The sequence below is a fragment of the Pseudophryne corroboree genome, chromosome 3 (assembly GCF_028390025.1).
Source record: "Pseudophryne corroboree isolate aPseCor3 chromosome 3, aPseCor3.hap2, whole genome shotgun sequence".
NCBI lineage: Eukaryota > Metazoa > Chordata > Amphibia > Anura > Myobatrachidae > Pseudophryne > Pseudophryne corroboree.
Window position 1 is genome coordinate 12391172 of NC_086446.1, and position 18776 is coordinate 12409947.

General features: G+C 50.1%; 1 protein-coding gene across 2 annotated transcripts in view; it reads left to right on the forward strand.

Moving 5' to 3' along the window:
• Positions 1-1575: 1575 nt before the first annotated feature.
• The window catches only part of LOC135057000 (oocyte zinc finger protein XlCOF7.1-like), an 83702-nt gene continuing 66501 nt past the window's right edge, over positions 1576-18776 (forward strand). For both annotated transcript variants that reach the window (XM_063962853.1, XM_063962854.1), the window contains exons 1-3: positions 1576-1705; positions 8270-8389; positions 11056-11247. In XM_063962853.1, the coding sequence (XP_063818923.1) occupies positions 8318-8389; positions 11056-11247 (264 nt within the window). In that variant the 5' untranslated portion in view covers positions 1576-1705; positions 8270-8317. The remainder of the gene's footprint in view (positions 1706-8269; positions 8390-11055; positions 11248-18776) is intronic.

An 18776-nucleotide genomic window follows, 5' to 3' on the forward strand; every position in this document is an offset into this window, starting at 1 on the left:
CAGACACATCCCCTGGTGTTACTGTATAATGTCCCATTCCCAGCAGTCACCTCTCCAGTCAGCAGCTGAATGATCTTGTTGGTGAGTTCCAGGATCTTCTGGTCATTGTGCCTCTCATGTATCAGTGATTGAGGTGGAGGCACCGTGATGGGGCTCTGGGTCCTGCTAAAACCTCCTGACACACGGGGATGGCTGCTGGGTGTCGCCCACTCACTGGACGTCTTCCTCCCTACTGTGTAATACTGTGTAAAGAGGAGACATCAAATATCAGTGCACACACTCCCAGATCCCCTCACCTCCCCAATCACATCCCTGTTTTATTACTATAGATATAAGTGACGTCACTGTGATGCTCCCAGATTCCCTCACCTCCCCAGTCATGTCCCTGTATTATTACTATAGATATAAGTGATGTCACTGTGACGCTCCCAGATCCCCTCACCTCCCCAGTCATGTCCCTGTATTATTACTATAGGTATAAGTGATGTCACTGTGACACCCCCAGATCTCCTCACCTCCCCAGTCATGTCCCTGTATTATTACTATAGATATACGTGATGTCACTGTGATATTCCCAGATCCCCTCACCTCCCCAGTCAGCAGGTAGATGATCTTCAGGGAGAGATTTAGTATCCTCTCAGACGTGTGACTCTTGTTCTTGTCCATCCTCGGGGAAACAGTGACACATCTCATCCTCATGTGACGTCCAGTAAACACTCTGGTTCCTCGCAGCTCAGTGGTCTAGGACATAATAAACATCACAGAGTACACATGCAATATAGATTATAAGCACTGACTCGTATGTCCTCCTCTATTCACACATAAGACTCTCCAGTGACAGACACACAAGGCTACATCACACAACTCATACTGTCTGTGGATATATATGAGTCATTTCCTAGAAATATCACACCACAGGCCACTGTACCTATACAGCAGGGAGCCACAGGGCACTCTCCCTATATAAGACACCACAGGCTGCTCCACCTGTATAATAATAAAAACAACAGGACACCACAGGTTGCTGCCCCTGTACAGTAGTAGTAGTAGTAGTAGTAGTAGTAGTAATAATAATAATAACAGGACACCACAGCCCTCCCCCCCCGTACAGAAATAATAATAATAATAACAACAGGACACCACAGACTGCCCCCCCCCCTGTATGATAATAATTACAGGACACCACAAGCTGCTGCCACCGTATAATAATAATAATAATTAAAAAAAAAATAGTAGGACACTACAGGCTACTCCTCCTGTATAACAATAACAACAGGACACCACAGGCTGCTCCTCCTGTATAGTAAGACGCCATTAACTGATCTCAACGGACAGTGGGAGGCTGCAACAATCGATCAAAACATACTTCTTATGTGTGGAACGCAAAGTCCGGAAGTAAGGTGGAACGCACAAGCCGGAAGTTGGGTATGATTGGCACAGGCTGCTTCCTGGTGGCAGGCCCCTCCCCTCCTATACCCCGTCCACAGCACCGCCCTCATTAATGAGTATTACCATACACGTCCTCAGTGCAGGAGGCCGGCGGCCATTTTCTTGTAGACCAGTCCGGCAGCTGCAGCAGCAGTAGGTTCCCTGGCCTTGTAGTGACGTCAGCGGCTATTTTCCCCTGGTTCTAGCTCAGCCTTCATTCTGTCATTCCCACAAGGCAGCAGGAGCAGAGAGCAGCCATTGCTGTGCCTGGCAGCAGGTAATGATATTGTTATTATTATTATTATTCTATAGGCTGAGCAGCTCTGGTGTCAGGTTCTGTACTACAGGGGGAGCAGCCTCTGGTGCCTTGTTATAGTGCAGCTGGAGCAGCCTCTGGTGCTGCATTATCACTGTACAGGTGGCTGACACTAGTGTCCTATTACCGTAATACAGGTGGAGCAGACCCCGCCGTTACCGTAATCAGGGGCGTAGCCAGAACTTTATTGTCCCCATAGCAACTTTTCAAAGGGCCCTCTGTCCTAATGATTCTAGAGAGACACTTCTCTGCTGCAGTTATTAATTTCTCTGACGTCCTAGTGAATGCTGGGGACTCCGTAAGGACCATGGGGAATAGCCGGCTCCGCAGGAGACTGGGCACATCTAAAGAAAGATTTAGGACTATCTGGTGTGCACTGGCTCCTCCCCCTATGACCCTCCTCCAAGCCTCAGTTAGATTTCTGTGCCCGGCCGAGCTGGATGCACACTAGGGGCTCTCCTGAGCTCCTAGAAAGAAAGTATAGTTTAGGTTTTTTATTTTACAGTGAGACCTGCTGGCAACAGGCTCACTGCACCGAGGGACTAAGGGGAGAAAAAGCGAACCTACCTAAGTGGTGGTAGCTTGGGCTTCTTAGGCTACTAGACACCATTAGCTCCAGAGGGATCGCACACAGGACCCGACCTCGTCGTCCGGAGCCGCGCCGCCGTCCCCCTTACAGAGCCAGAAGCAAGAAGGTCCGGAAAATCGGCGGCTGAAGACTTCTGTCTTCTCCAAGGTAGCGCACAGCACTGCAGCTGTGCGCCATTGCTCCTCATGCACACCACACACTGCGGTCACTGATGGGTGCAGGGCGCTGGGGGGGGGGGCGCCCTGAGCAGCAATACTAACACCTTGGCTGGCAAACTGACACCATATATAGCCCCAGGGGCTATATAGGTGTATATTAACCCCTGCCAGAAATATTAAAATAGCGGGAGAAAGCCCGCCGAAAAAGGGGCAGAGCCATCTCCCTCAGCACACTGGCGCCATTTTCCCCTCACAGCTCCGCTGGAAGGATCGCTCCCTAGCTCTCCCCTGCAGTCCTGCACTACAGAAAGGGTAAAAAAGAGAGGGGGGGCACAATTTAGGTGCAGTATAAGATTATATGCAGCTATAAGGGGAAAACACTTTTATAGGTGATATCCCTGTGGTATATAGCGCTCTGGTGTGTGCTGGCATACTCTCCCTCTGTCTCCCCAAAGGGCTTTGTGGGGTCCTGTCCTCTGTCAGAGCATTCCCTGTGTGTCTGCTGTGTGTCGGTACTGCTGTGTCGACATGTATGATGAGGAAAATGATGTGGAGGCGGAGCAAATGCCTGTGAATGTGATGTCACCCCCTGCGGGGTCGACACCTGTGTGGATGGACTTATGGAAGGAATTACGTGACAGTGTCAACTCTTTACACAAAAGGTTTGACGACATAGGACAGCCGGCTACTCAGCTTGTGCCTGTTCCAGCGTCTCAAATGTCATCAGGGGCTTTAAAACGCCCGCTACCTCAGGTGACAGACACAGATGTCGACACGGATACCGACTCCAGTGTCGACGACGATGAGACTAGTGTACCCTCCAATAGGTCCACCCGTTACATGATTGAGGCAATGAAAAATGTTTTACACATTTCTGATAATTCCCCAGGTACCACAAAAAAAAAAGGGTATTATGTTTGGTGAGGAAAAAGTTACCTGTAGTTTTTCCTGCATCTGAGGAATTAAATGAGGTGTGTGAGGAAGCGTGGACTTCCCCCCGATAAGAAATGGATAATTTCTAAACGGTTATTGGCAGCGTACCCTTTCCGGATACGGCCGCCCTAAAGGAACCTGCTGATAGAAAGCAGGAAACTACCCTTAAAGCTATATACACACACACGGGCATTATATTGCGACTAGCGATTGCATCGGCTTGGATGTGCAGTGCTGCTGCTGCGTGGTCAGATTCCCTGTCGGATAATATTGATACCATGGATAGGGACAATATTTTGCTGACGATAGAGCATATAAAAGACGCTGTCTTATACATGCGTGATGCACAGAGGGATATTTGCCGGCTGGCATCAAAAATATGCGCTATGTCCATTGCCGCCAGAAGGGGGTTATGGACTTGGCAATGGTCTGGCGATGCCGACTCAAAACGGCACATGGAAGTTTTGCCCTATAAGGGGGTGGAACTGTTTGGGGAGGGTCTTTCGGACCTCGTGTCCACAGCTACTGCTGGGAAATCGACTTTTTTGCCACAGGCTACCCCACAGCAAAAGAAATCACCGTATTATCAGGTACAGTCCTTTCGGCCCCAGAAAAGCAAGAGGGCTAGAGGCTCATCCTTTCTGCCGAGAGGCAAAGGTAGAGGGAAAAAGCTGCAGCACACAGCTAGTTCCCAAGAGCAGAAGTCGTCCCCCGCGTCTGGTAAGTCCACAGCATGACGCTGGGGCTGCTCAGGCGGACCCGGGAACGGTGGGGGCCCGTCTCAGAAATTTCAGCGCTCAGTGGGCTCTCTCACAAGGGGATCCCTGGTTCTTTCAAGTAGTATCTCAGGGGTACAGGCTGGAATTCGAGACGTCTCCCCCCCCGCCGTTTCCTAAAATCTGCCTTACCGGCAACTCCCTCTACCAGGGAGGCGGTGTTGGTGGCTATTCAAAAACTGTATTCACAGCAAGTGATTGTAAAGGTACCCCTCCTTCAGCAAGGAAAGGGTTACTATTTCACAATGTTTGTGGTACCGAAACCGGACGGTTCGGTGAGACCCATCTTAAATTTAAAATCCTTGAACACTTATATCAAAAGGTTCAAGTTCAAGATGGAATCGCTCAGGGCGGTTATTGCGAACCTGGACAAGGGGGATTACATGATCTCCCTGGACATCAAGGATGCGTACCTGCATGTCCCCATTTACCCTCCTCACCAGGGGTACCTCAGATTTGTGGTACAGGACTGTCACTATCAGTTCCAGACGCTGCCGTTTGGGTTATCCACGGCACTGAGGGTCTTTACCAAGGTAATGGCCGAAATGATGATACTCCTTCGCAAGAGAGGAGTTTTAATTATCCCGTACTTGGACGATCTCCTGATAAAGGCCAGGTCCAAGGTGCAGTTGGTAGTTGGGGTAGCACTTTCTCGGGAAGTGCTACAACAGCACGGCTGGATTCTCAATATTCCAAAGTCACAGCTGGTCCCGACGACACGTCTTCTGTTCCTGGGAATGATTCTGGACACAGACCAGAAAAGAGTGTTTCTTCCAGTGGAAAAAGCCGAGGAATTGTCATCTCTAGTCAGAGACATCCTAAAACCGGGACAGGTGTCGATACATCAATGCACACAAGTCCTGGGAAAAATGGTAGCTTCATACAAAGCGATTCCATTCGGAAGGTTCCACGCAAGGACTTTCCAGTGGGACCTGTTGGACAAATGGTCCGGGTCCCATCTCCTGATGCAACAGCGGATAACCCTGTCGGCAAGAACAAGGGTGTCGCTGCTGTGGTGGCTGCAGAGGGCTCATCTACTAGAGGGCCGCAGATTCGGAATACAGGACTGGATCCTGGTGACCACGGATGCCAGCCTTCGGGGCTGGGGTGCAGTCACACAGGGAAGAAATTTCCAAGGACTGTGGTCAAATCAGGAAATTTCGCTTCACATAAATATTCTGGAGCTAAGGGCCATTTACAATGCCCTAAGCCAAGCCAGGCCCCTGCTTCAGAACCAGCCGGTACTGATCCAATCAGACAACATCACGGCGGTCGCCCATGTAAACAGACAGGGCGGCACAAGAAGCAGGAGGGCAATGGCAGAAGCCACAAGGATTCTCCGATGGGCAGAGAATCATGTGTTAGCACTGACAGCAGTGTTCATTCCGGGAGTGGACAACTGGGAAGCAGACTTCCTCAGCAGGCACGACCTCCACCCGGGAGAATAGGGACTTCATCCAGAAGTCTTCCAAATGCTGGTAAACCGTTGGGAAAGACCACAGGTGGACATGATGGCGTCCCGCCTCAACAAAAAGCTAAAAAGATATTGCGCCAGGTCAAGGGACCCTCAGGCGATCGCTGTGGACGCTCTAGTGACACCGTGGGTGTACCAGTCGGTTTATGTGTTTCCTCCTCTGCCTCTCATATCCAAGGTACTGAGAATAATAAGAAGGCGAGGAGTGAAAACTATACTCGTGGTTCCGGATTGGCAAAGAAGAGCTTGGTACCCGGCACTTCAAGAGATGCTTGCAGAGGACCCATGGCCTCTGCCGCTCAGACGAGACCTGCTGCAGCAGGGACCCTGTCTGTTCCAAGACTTACCGCAGCTACGTTTGACGGCATGGCAGTTGAACACCGGATCCTAAAGGAAAAGGGCATTCCGGAGGAAGTCATCCCTACCCTGATCTAAGCCAGGAGGGATGTCACCGCAAGACATTATCACCGCATTTGGCGGAAGTAGGTTGCTTGGTGTGAGGCCAAGAAGGCCCCAACGGAGGAATTTCAACTGGGTCGATTCCTGCATTTCCTGCAAGCAGGGGTGACGTTGGGCCTCAAATTGGGATCCATTAAGGTCCAGATCTCGGCCCTGTCGATTTTCCTCCAGAAAGAGCTGGCTTCACTGCCTGAAGTTCAGACTTTTGTCAAGGGAGTTCTGCATATTCAGCCTCCTTTTGTGCCCCCAGTGGCACCTTGGGATCTCAATGTGGTTTTGGAGTTCCTGAAATCACATTGGTTTGAACCACTTAAGACTGTGGATTTGAAATATCTCACGTGGAAAGTGGTTATGCTGTTGGCTCTGGCTTCGGCCAGACGTGTGTCAGAATTGGTGGCTTTGTCCTGTAAAAGCCCTTATCTGATTTTCCATATGGATAGGGCAGAGTTGAGGACTCGTCCTCAGTTTCTCCCGAAGGTGGTATCAGCTTTCATTTGAACCAACCTATTGTGGTGCTTGCGGCTACTAGGGACTTGGAGGATTCCAAGTTACTGGACGTAGTCAGGGCCCTGAAAATTTAAGTTTCTAGGACGGCTGAAGTCAGGAAAACTGACTCGCTATTTCTTCTCTATGCACCCAACAAGCTGGGTGCACCTGCTTCTAAGCAGACTATCGCGCGCTGGATTTGTAGCACTATTCAGCTGGCGCATTCTGCGGTGGGACTACCGCAGCCTAAATCTGTTAAAGCCCATTCCACAAGGAAGGTGGGCTCATCTTGGGCGGCTGCCCGAGGGGTCTCGGCTTTACAACTTTGCCGAGCTGCTACTTGGTCAGGGGCAAACACGTTTGCTAAATTCTACAAGTTTGATACCCTGGCTGAGGAGGACCTGGAGTTCTCTCATTCGGTGCTGCAGAGTCATCCGCACTCTCCCGCCCGTTTGGGAGCTTTGGTATAATCCCCATGGTCCTTACGGAGTACCCAGCATCCACTAGGACGTCAGAGAAAATAAGAATTTACTCACCGGTAATTCTATTTCTCGTAGTCCGTAGTGGATGCTGGGAGCCCGTCCCAAGTGTGGACTTTTGCAATACGTGTATATAGTTATTGCTTAACTAAAGGGTTATTGTTATGAGCCATCTGTTCAGTGAGGCTTAGTTGTTATTCATACTGTTAACTGGGTATAGTTATCACAAGTTGTATGGTGTGATTGGTGTGGCTGGTATGAGTCTTACCCTGGATTCCAAAATCCTTCCTTATTGTGTACGCTCTTCTGGGCACAGTGTCCTAACTGAGGCTTGGACGAGGGTTATAGGGGGAGGAGCCAGTGCACACCAGATAGTCCTAAATCTTTCTTTAGAGTGCCCAGTCTCCTGCGGAGCCTGTCTATTCCCCATGGTCCTTACGGAGTCCCCAGCATCCACTACGGACTATGAGAAATAGAATTACCGGTGAATAAATTCTTATTTTTATGCTCCATAGTAGCGCCTAGTTTATTTTTGAACCATAAAAGTGCCCTAGTTCACATTGTCACACTGTACCCCCAATTCACTTTATGACAGTGCCCCCAGTTCATATTAGGTAACAGTATAATGCTCTCCAGTTCATGTTATAACACATTATAATGAACAGGTCCAGGGGCATAGCTAGATATATTGTAGGTCCCAAGTCAAACGTTTGTAAGGGCCCATATATCACATGCAACTTGACAGGGAAGGTGGCTCCTCTCAGCTCTGGACCCCATAGCAGCTGCTCTGCCTGCACGTATTGTAGCTACGCCTTTGACCGTAATACAGGTGGCGCAGACCCCGCCGTTACCGTAATACAAGACGTGTAGACCCCGCCGTTACCGTAATACAGGTGGCACAGACCCCGCCGTTACTGTCATACAGATAGCACAGACCCCGCCGTTACCGTAATACAGGTGGAGCAGACCCCACCGTTACCGTAATACAGGTGGAGCAGACCCTGCCGTTACTGTAATACCAGCACACACCCCTTCCCTGACATATATATATATATATATATATATGGGGCTTGGTCACAGAAACTTGAGACAGGCGCTGACCGGAGCTGTATGGCTTTGAGGGACATGTGTTAGATATTAATTTTAAATGTGTTCTCTGTGATGGAACCAGATTCTTCGTTCCATGCCACACGTTCTGTATTCCCACTAATCACTGAGGATGGACAAAGACAGTAAGAAGGAAAAGATAATAAATATCACCCTGGAGATCATCTACCTGCTGACTGGGGAGGTGAGGAGATCTGAGAGCACCACAGTGACATCACATATCTATAGTAATAATACAGGGACATGACTGGGGAGGTGAGGGGATCTGGGAGCGTCACAGTGACATCATTTATATCTATAGTAATAATACAGGGACATGACTGGGGAGGTGAAAGGATCTGAGAGTGCCACAGTGACATCACATATCTATAGTAATAATACAGGTACATGACTGGGGAGGTGAGGGGGTCTGGGAGCTTCACAGTGACATCACTTATATCTCTAGTAATAATACAGGGATATGACTGGGGAGGTGAGGAGATCTGACAGTGTCACAGTGACATCACATGCGTATAGTAATAATACAGGGACATGACTAGAAAGGTGAGGGATTCTGAGAGCGTCACAGTGACATCACATATGTATAGTAATAATACAGGGACATGACTGGAGAGGTGAGGGATTCTGAGAGCGTCACAGTGACATTACTTATATCTATAGTAATAATACAGGGATATGACTGGGGAGGTGAGGAGATCTGAGAGTGTCACAGTGACATCACATATGTACAGTAATAATACAGGGACATGACTGGGTAGGTGAGGGGATTATTATTATTATTATTATTATTATTACATTTTATTTATAAGGCGCCACGTGTGTTTTGCAGCGCCGTACAAAGGACAGTATAGGGAGACAAAACTTAGCATTACAGTAAATAAATAACAGAAATAGAGTACAGGTAACATTGAGCACCACACATTCTCAAGACATAATACAGCTGAGATGTAAGTAGCGAGGGAGTGATCATCGTACTACTAGGGGCTGGTGGCCATAGATGGAGATGGGTCTTTACCAGCAGGAGAAAAAGCGGGTAAAGATGGTCGCTGAGTAGGGGAGAACTGCGAGTGAAACGTGTCGAGAAGAGGGCTTAGACAACAAGAGGAAAGAGGGCCCTGCTCTGAAGAGCTAACAATCTAGTGGGAAGGTTTGACAGACAGATGACATGAGGTGCAAGCAAGTGGGAGGAAGCCTGATGGCAGTATGTAAGCAAAGCAGAGATGGTCAAGGCATGAGGCAGGGGGATGGAGAAGCGGCCTCAGGACTAGGTTATGCATCGGGAGGGTATGCTTTGATGAATAGGTGGGTTTTCAGTGCTTGTTTGAAGCTTTGCAAGGTAGGGGAGAGTCTAATGGAGCGGGGGAGTGCTTTTCACTGAAGGGGTGCAGCACGGGCATAGTCTAGATCTCAGGCATGGGAAGTAGTGACCAATGCGGTGGAGAGGCGAAGGTCATTGGTCGAGCATAGGGGGCGGGAGGGAGTATGAAGGGAGAGGAGGTTGGAGATGTAAGTAGCAGTGGAATTAGAGATGGCCTTGTATGTGAGGATGAGGAGTTTGAAGAGAATTTTGTGTGGGAATTGGAGCCAGTGTAGATTTTGTTGAAGGGGAGTGGCAGATGTGGAGCGGCGGGAGAGGAAGATTAGCCTAGCTGTGGAGTTCAGGACAGATTGGTGGGGAGCAAGCGAGACCAGAGAGAACATTGCAGTAGTCGAGTCGTGAGGTGACCAGTGAATGGATGATAAGTTTAGATGCACTCTTTGAGAGAAGTGGCCTGATATGAGCAATGTTTTGCGTAGCTGGAACCGACAGGATTGTTTCAGAGATTGGATGTGGGGTGCAAAGAAGAGGGAGGAGTCAAGAGTGCCGCCCAAGCAGCGGAGTTGGGGAACGGGGGAGATGGTGGTGTTGTCCACAATGATAAAGATATTGGTCGGAGGTGTTACTCTGGACGGGGGAATGATAATGAGTTCAGTTTTGTCCATGTTGAGCTTCAGAGAGCGCTCAGACATCCAGGAGGAGATTGCTGAGAGGCAGTTGGAAACCTGAGAGAGGACAGAGGGGGACAGATCAGGAGATGAGAGGTAGAGTTGTGTGTCATCAGCGTAGAGGTGGTATTGAAGGCCAAAGGAGTTAATGAGCGCACTCAGAGAAGAGGTGCACAGGGAGAACAGAAGGGGGCCAAGGACAGAACCCTGAGGGACACCAACAGGAAGGATGGAAGGGTGTGAGGTGGTGCCGGAGGCAGACACAGAGAAGGAGCGGTTAGTAAGGTAAGAAAACCAGTCAAGGACAGTGCTAGAGGCCAGCGTTTTGGAGTGTGCGGAGGAGGAGAAGATGATCCACGGTGTCAAAGGCAGCAGAGAGTTCCAGAAGGATAAGCAGAGAGTAGTGGCCCCTGGATTTGGCCAAAAGCAGGTCATTGGTAAGTTTCACCAGGGCAGTTTCAGTGGAGTGGAGTGGGTGAAAGCCAGATTGTATTGCATCGAGGATGGAGTTGTCGGAGAGGTAGCTTGTGAGACGGCTGTAGACCAGTCGTTCAAGTAATTTAGAGGCAAAAGTGAGAAGAGAGATGGGGCGGTAGTTAGTGGGGGATGAAGGGTCAAGGTTGGGTTTTTTTAGGATTGGTGAGACCAGAGCATGTTTGAATTTTGAGGGGAAGATGCCAGTAGAGAGCGATAGGTTAAAGAGGTGAGCAAGGTGGGAGAGGGAGCGGAGAAGACGGGAGGGAAGGGGGTCCAGGCGGCAGGTGGAGGGGGGGGATAAGATGAGGGACAGAAGGAGGACAGGGTGGGATAGGTGAGGGGACCTGGAAGTAGTTGTAATGATATTAGTGTTTCCCCAATACACAGGGTTACACAGTATTGAAGAAGACGTCCAGTGAGTGTGAGACAGCCAGCAGCTGTCCCTGTGGGTCAGGAGGACTGAGCAGGACCCAAAGATTCATCACGGTGCCTCCACCTCACTCAGTGATACATAAGAGGCACAATGACCAGAAGATCCTGGAACTCACCCACAAGATCATTCAGCTACTGACTGGAGAGGTGACTGCTGGGAATGGGGCATTATACAGTAACACCAGGGGATGTGTCTGGGTGATGACTGGAGAGGTGACTGCTGGGAATGGGGCATTATACAGTAACACCAGGGGATGTGTCTGGGTGATGACTGGAGAGGTAACCGCTGGGAATGGGGTATTATACAGTAACACCAGGGAATGTGTCTGGGTGATGACTGGAGAGGTGACTGCTGGGAAAGAAGCATTATACAGGGATACCAGGGGACGTGTCTGGGTGATGACTGGAGAGGTGACTGCTGGGAATGGAGCATTATACAGTAACACCAGGGGATGTGTCTGGGTGATGACTGGAGAGGTAACCGCTGGGAATGGGGTATTATACAGTAACACCAGGGAATGTGTCTGGGTGATGACTGGAGAGGTGACTGCTGGGAAAGAAGCATTATACAGGGATACCAGGGGACGTGTGTGGGTGATGACTGGAGAGGTGACTGCTGGGAATTGGGACATTATACAGTAACACCAGGGGATGTGTCTGGGTGATGCCTGGAGAGGTGACTGTTGGGAATGGGACATTATACAGTAACACCAGGGGACGTGTCTGGGTGATGACTGGAGAGGTGACTGCCGGGAATGGGACATTATACAGTAACACCAGGGGACGTGTCTGGGTGATGACTGGAGAGGTGACTGCTGGGAATGGGGCATTATACAGGGATACCAGGGACGTGTCTGGGTGATGACTGGAGAGGTGACTGCTGGGAATGGGGCATTATTCAGTAACACCAGGGTATGTGTCTGGATGATGACTGCAGAGGTGCCTGCTGGTAATGGGGCATTATACAGTAACACCAGGGAATGTGTCTGGGTGTTGACTGGAGAGGTGACTGCTGGGAATGGGACATTATACAGTAACACCAGGGGATATGTCTGGGTGATGACTGGAGAGGTGACTGCTGGGAATGGGGCATTATACAGTAACACCAGGGGATGTCTCTGGGAGATGACTGGAGAGGTGACTGTTGGGAATGGGGCATTATACAGTAACACCAGGGGATGTGTCTGGGTGATGACTGGAGAGGTGACTGCTGGGAATGGGGCATTATACAGTAACATCAGGGGATGTGTCTGGCTGATGACTGGAGAGGTGACTGCTGGGAATGGGACATTATACAGTAACATCAGGGGACGTGTGTGGGTGATGACTGGAGAGGTGACTGCCGGGAATGGGACATTATACAGTAACATCAGGGGACGTGTGTGGGTGACGACTGGAGAGGTGACTGCTGGGAATGGGGAATTATACAGTAACACCAGGGGATGTGTCTGGGTGTTATGCACACCAGTGCCTGCAGGAATGTACTGGTGTCTGAACTGTTATGCACACCAGTGCCTGCAGGAATGTACTGGTGTCTGAACTGTTATGGACACCAGTGCCTGCAGGAATGTACTGGTGTCTGAACGGATAGGGATGCAAAACAAATGAACTCACAGACAGACTGGGGAATATGACATTACGTACACAGAAGGTGATAGGGTAACAAAATAAACACAAAGTGAACAGAGAAGCCCATAGGCTAAGAAACTGGGTGTCTCCCTATTATTAGGAATGCTCAGATGAAAAAGCAAGATGTTGTGTTTTAATACGTAGATAACCCGAAATGCTGTTGCTAAGGGCAACAGCAAAACCCTAAAGGGTTACCAACGGGTGTGGCAGTAAACTCCTTGATCAGAGATGGAATGATAGACACAAGGAGAGTCTCCACAATCCTAATCCTCACTTGCAGTGCACAGGTTCAGCTTACTGCCACTAAACTGAATACCTGAACACCTTGCACAGTGAGACAGTATTTAGGCAGGCAGTCTGAGAATACAGCCGCAAACCTGCTAAGTTCACAGAGTAGCAAAAGAACCCCAGCAGGTTAAATGACTGACTCCAGTCTTACTGCTAGGTCTGGATTGACAGAGTGTAGTACCAAATCCCCAGGCCTATTTGCAGTAAGCAACAATAAATACAAAGCTACACAGTACTGGCTAACTTTCAGGAACTGACTAACCAACAAAGATTCAGCAGCATCTGCTTAACATGAGAAGAGGCCTTATAAAGCAGGTGCTGTCCAAGCCCCACTCAGACCTCACAGACTGTGAGCACAAAAACCAGCACCGGATCCCCTGCCGTGCACAGAGCCTGTAACCACTGCACAGCAAAAGACCCGAACCGGAGTATCAGCTGCGCTCAGGTTACTCCGCTAGCACTTGTCTCCCGGTTGCCATGACGACGTGGCAGCACAGGGCAGGAGACCCTAACAGTACCCCCCCTCTGACGAGGGGTCAAAGAACCCCTACCACCGGGTTTATCGGGGAACTGCAAGAAGAAAGAGCGTATCAGTCTGGGGGCATGAAGATCACAACTGCGCACCCACGACCGCTCCTCCGGGCCATACCCCTTCCAGTGCACCAAAAATGACAGCCGACCCCGAACCATCTTGGAGTCAAGAATCCTTTCAACAACAAACTCCTTCTGGCCACGTATCAGAAGAGGAGAAGGTCTTCCACTGGAAGAAGGATTACTAATCGCCCGTTTAAAAGGGAACAATGAAATGTTTTATTGATACCCAAAGAACGGGGCAGGTCTAACTGAAATGCCACCGGATTGATTACCCTGGTGATCTTATAAGGGCAGATGAACCGGGGGCCTTACTTATGAGATGGCTGTCTCAACTTCAAATTCTTGGTAGACAACCAGACGAAGTCTCCTAATTTGAAGCTGCAGGGTCTTTCTTTATCATCCACTAGGGGTCACTGGAGTACTCTTGGGATATGGACGGGCTTCCGTAGGAACAGCACTGAATATTTAAATTTAGAACACTCCACCCCTCCATATCCCCGAGTACCTCTCAGTGTTTTTTCTGTGCTCGAAGTAGTAACAGCTCTGTGACTCAGGTCACGTTTACTATTGAAGAATTTTATTTTTCTTTTTTATTTGATTTTTATTTTTACTATTTTACACATCCCTTTCCCCCTTCCAAAAGGCAGGGTCAGGGATAGTGCAGCTGCTGATAGCAGCAGGGGCGTGTCGGGCCTCTCTGAAAGAGCTCCCTCACAGCCACACAGACAGCCTCCTGCACAGGCTGGCCGGCGCTTGTTCAGAAGCCCCGTCGGAGCCTCTTCACAAACTGCAGGATACAGGTATGTGAACGGGGCGGTCAGCTCCCGCTGCCGCCCCGAGGTGTGGGGATATTGTTAGCGCTGCTCTCTGCACTTAGTCGCTCGCCGCGCTCCACTTAGCAACCCGCTCCCGCCGCTGATATCCCCACTCAGCCGCCTGGCAACGGCCACAGCTACCACTACAGCCGCCTGGCGACGGCCACAGCTAATGCCTCCGGCCGCCGCTCCTCTGCCGCTCTGAGGGCGCCGGCCGCCGCAGCTCTACCGCTCACGGAGCCGGCCGCCGCTACTGCTCTGGGTCCCACCGCTAGTTGACACGCTGCTTAACGGTCTCACAGCGCTCGGGGATACCCGCTGGAGCTCCACACTGCCGCTGCTTTAAATCGGTAAGAGCAGGCAGCCATTACACAAGGAGGGGGGCCAATAAAGGGGGCAATAAGCATAAGAAATACTGCAGCAGCAGATGCTAGGTTGCAGAGATATTTGCAGGGTTATAATCAGTGAAGTTGTAACCAGCACTAGGATTATATGTGTAAGCATAGCATGGCAGCCATTTTAACCATGCTTCCTATGTTTTCCTGCTGTGATTCCAGAACGTTCCAGTACTACATCTCTACTCCACCGGAGGCGCAGGGGTGTTAGTGGGAATTTGGGATCACATTTCACAGTACTGGCCACGTGTACTGCACTTGGCCAGATATATATACAGAGACACCTTACTGCTATTTCTCTGACGTCCTAAGTGGATGCTGGGGACTCCGTCAGGACCATGGGGATTAGCGGCTCCGCAGGAGACAGGGCACAAAAGTAAAAGCTTTAGGATCAGGTGGTGTGCACTGGCTCCTCCCCCTATGACCCTCCTCCAAGCCTCAGTTAGGTTTTTGTGCCCGGCCGAGAAGGGTGCAATCTAGGTGGCTCTCCTAAAGAGCTGCTTAGAGTAAAAGTTTTTATTAGGTTTTTTATTTTCAGTGAGTCCTGCTGGCAACAGGCTCACTGCAACGAGGGACTTAGGGGAGAAGAAGTGAACTCACCTGCGTGCAGGATGGATTGGCTTCTTAGGCTACTGGACACTAGCTCAGGGACGATCACAGGTACAGCCTGGATGGGTCACCGGAGCCGCGCCGCCGACCCCCTTGCAGATGCTGAAGAGAGAAGAGGTCCAGAAATTGGCGGCTGAAGACTTCTCAGTCTTCATGAGGTAGCGCACAGCACTGCAGCTGTGCGCCATTGCTCTCAGCACACTTCACACCAACGGTCACTGAGGGTGCAGGGCGCTGGGGGGGGGCGCCCTGGGCAGCAATGAAAGTACCTATGCTGGCAAAAAATACATCACATATAGCCTCTGGGGCTATATGGATGTATTTAACCCCTGCCAGGTTGTCAGAAAAACGGGAGAAGAAGCCCGCCGAAAAGGGGCCGGGGCCTATTCTCCTCAGCACACAGCGCCATTTTCCCTCACAGAACTGCTGGTGGGAAGGCTCCCAGGCTCTCCCCTGCACTGCACTACAGAAACAGGGTTAAAACAGAGAGGGGGGGCACTTATTTGGCGATATTATTACATATTAAGATGCTATAAGGGAAAACACTTATATAAGGTTGTCCCTGTATAATTATAGTGTTTTGGTGTGTACTGGCAAACTCTCCCTCTGTCTCCCCAAAGGGCTAGTGGGGTCCTGTCCTCTATCAGAGCATTCCCTGTGTGTGTGCTGTGTGTCGGTACGTGTGTGTCGACATGTATGAGGACGATGTTGGTGAGGAGGCGGAGCAATTGCCTGTAATGGTGATGTCACTCTCTAGGGAGTCGACACCGGAATGGATGGCTTATTTAGGGAATTACGTGATAATGTCAACACGCTGCAAGGTCGGTTGACGACATGAGACGGCCGGCAAACCAATTAGTACCTGTCCAGGCGTCTCAAACACCGTCAGGGGCTTTAAAACGCCCATTTACCTCAGTCGGTCGACACAGACACGGACACTGACTCCAGTGTCGACGGTGAAGAAACAAACGTATTTTCCATTAGGGCCACACGTTACATGTTAAGGGCAATGAAGGAGGTGTTACATATTTCTGATACTACAAGTACCATAAAAAAGGGTATTATGTGGGGTGTGAATAAACTACCTGTAGTTTTTCCTGAATCAGATAAATTAAATGAAGTGTGTGATGATGCGTGGGTTTCCCCCGATAGAAACACCCCTTAGGGTGGATAAGGCGCTCACACGCTTATCAAAACAAGTGGCGTTACCGTCTCCAGATACGGCCGCCCTCAAGGAGCCAGCTGATAGGAGGCTGGAAAATATCCTAAAAAGTATATACACACATACTGGTGTTATACTGCGACCAGCGATTGCCTCAACCTGGATGTGCAGCGCTGGGGTGGCTTGGTCGGATTCCCTGACTGAAAATATTGATACCCTTGACAGGGACAGTATTTTATTGACTATAGAGCATTTAAAGGATGCATTTCTATATATGCGAGATGCACAGAGGGATATTTGCACTCTGGCATCAAGAGTAAGTGCGATGTCCATATCTGCCAGAAGATGTTTATGGACACGTCAGTGGTCAGGTGATGCAGATTCCAAACGGCACATGGAAGTATTGCCGTATAAAGGGGAGGAGTTATTTGGGGTCGGTCCATCGGACCTGGTGGCCACGGCAACAGCTGGAAAATCCACCTTTTTTACCCCAAGTCACATCTCAGCAGAAAAAGACACCGTCTTTTCAGCCTCAGTCCTTTCGTCCCCATAAGGGCAAGCGGGCAAAAGGCCAGTCATATCTGCCCAGGGATAGAGGAAAGGGAAGAAGACTGCAGCAGGCAGCCCATTCCCAGGAACAGAAGCCCTCCACCGCTTCTGCCAAGTCCTCAGCATGACGCTGGGGCCGTACAAGCGGACTCAGGTGCGGTGGGGGGTCGTCTCAAGAGTTTCAGCGCGTAGTGGGCTCACTCGCAAGTGGACCCCTGGATCCTACAAGTAGTATCCCAGGGGTACAGATTGGAAATTCGAGACGTCTCCCCCTCGCAGGCTCCTGAAGTCTGCTTTACCAACGTCTCCCTCCGACAGGGAGGCAGTATTGGAAACAATTCACAAGCTGTATTCCCAGCAGGTGATAATCAAAGTACCCCTCCTACAACAAGGAATGGGGTATTATTCCACACTATATTGTGGTACTGAAGCCAGACGGCTCGGTGAGACCTATTCTAAATCTGAAATCTTTGAACACTTACATACAAAGGTTCAAATCAAGATGGAGTCACTCAGAGCAGTGATAGCGAACCAGGAAGAAGGGGACTAGATGGTGTCCCTGGACATCAAGGATGCTTACCTCCATGTCCCAAATTGCCCTTCTCACCAAGGGTACCTCAGGTTCGTGGTACAGAACTGTCACTATCAGTTTCAGACGCTGCCGTTTGGATTGTCCACGGCACCCCGGGTCTTTACCAAGGTAATGGCCGAAATGATGATTCTTCTTCAAAGAAAAGGCGTCTTAATTATCCCTTACTTGGACGATCTCCTGATAAGGGCAAGGTCCAGAGAACAGTTGGAGGTCGGAGTAGCACTATCTCAAGTAGTTCTACGACAGCACGGGTGGATTCTAAATATTCCAAAATCGCAGCTGTTTCCGACGACACGTCTGCTGTTCCTAGGGATGATTCTGGACACAGTCCAGAAAAAGGTGTTTCTCCCGGAGGAGAAAGCCAGGGAGTTATCCGAGCTAGTCAGGAACCTCCTAAAACCAGGAAAAGTGTCAGTGCATCATTGCACAAGGGTCCTGGGAAAAATGGTGGCTTCTTACGAAGCGATTCCATTCGGCAGATTTCACGCAAGAACTTTTCAGTGGGATCTGCTGGAAAAATGGTCCGGATCGCATCTTCAGATGCATCAGCGGATAACCCTGTCTCCAAGGACAAGGGTGTCTCTTCTGTGGTGGCTGCAGAGTGCTCATCTACTAAAGGGCCGCAGATTCGGCATTCAGGACTGGGTCCTGGTAACCACGGATGCCAGCCTGAGAGGCTGGGGAGCAGTCACACAGGGAAAAAATTTCCAGGGAGTGTGATCAAGTCTGGAGACTTCTCTCCACATAAATATACTGGAGCTAAGGGCAATTTACAATGCTCTAAGCTTAGCAAGACCTCTGCTTCAAGGTCAGCCGGTATTGATCCAGTGGGACAACATCACGGCAGTCGCCCACGGCAGTCGCCCTGGCACAAGAAGCAGGAGGGCAATGGCAGAAACTGCAAGGATTCTTCGCTGGGCGGAAAATCATGTGATAGCACTGTCAGCAGTGTTCATTCCGGGAGTGGACAACTGGGAAGCAGACTTCCTCAGCAGGCACGACCTCCACCCGGGAGAGTGGGGACTTCATCGGGAAGTCTTCCA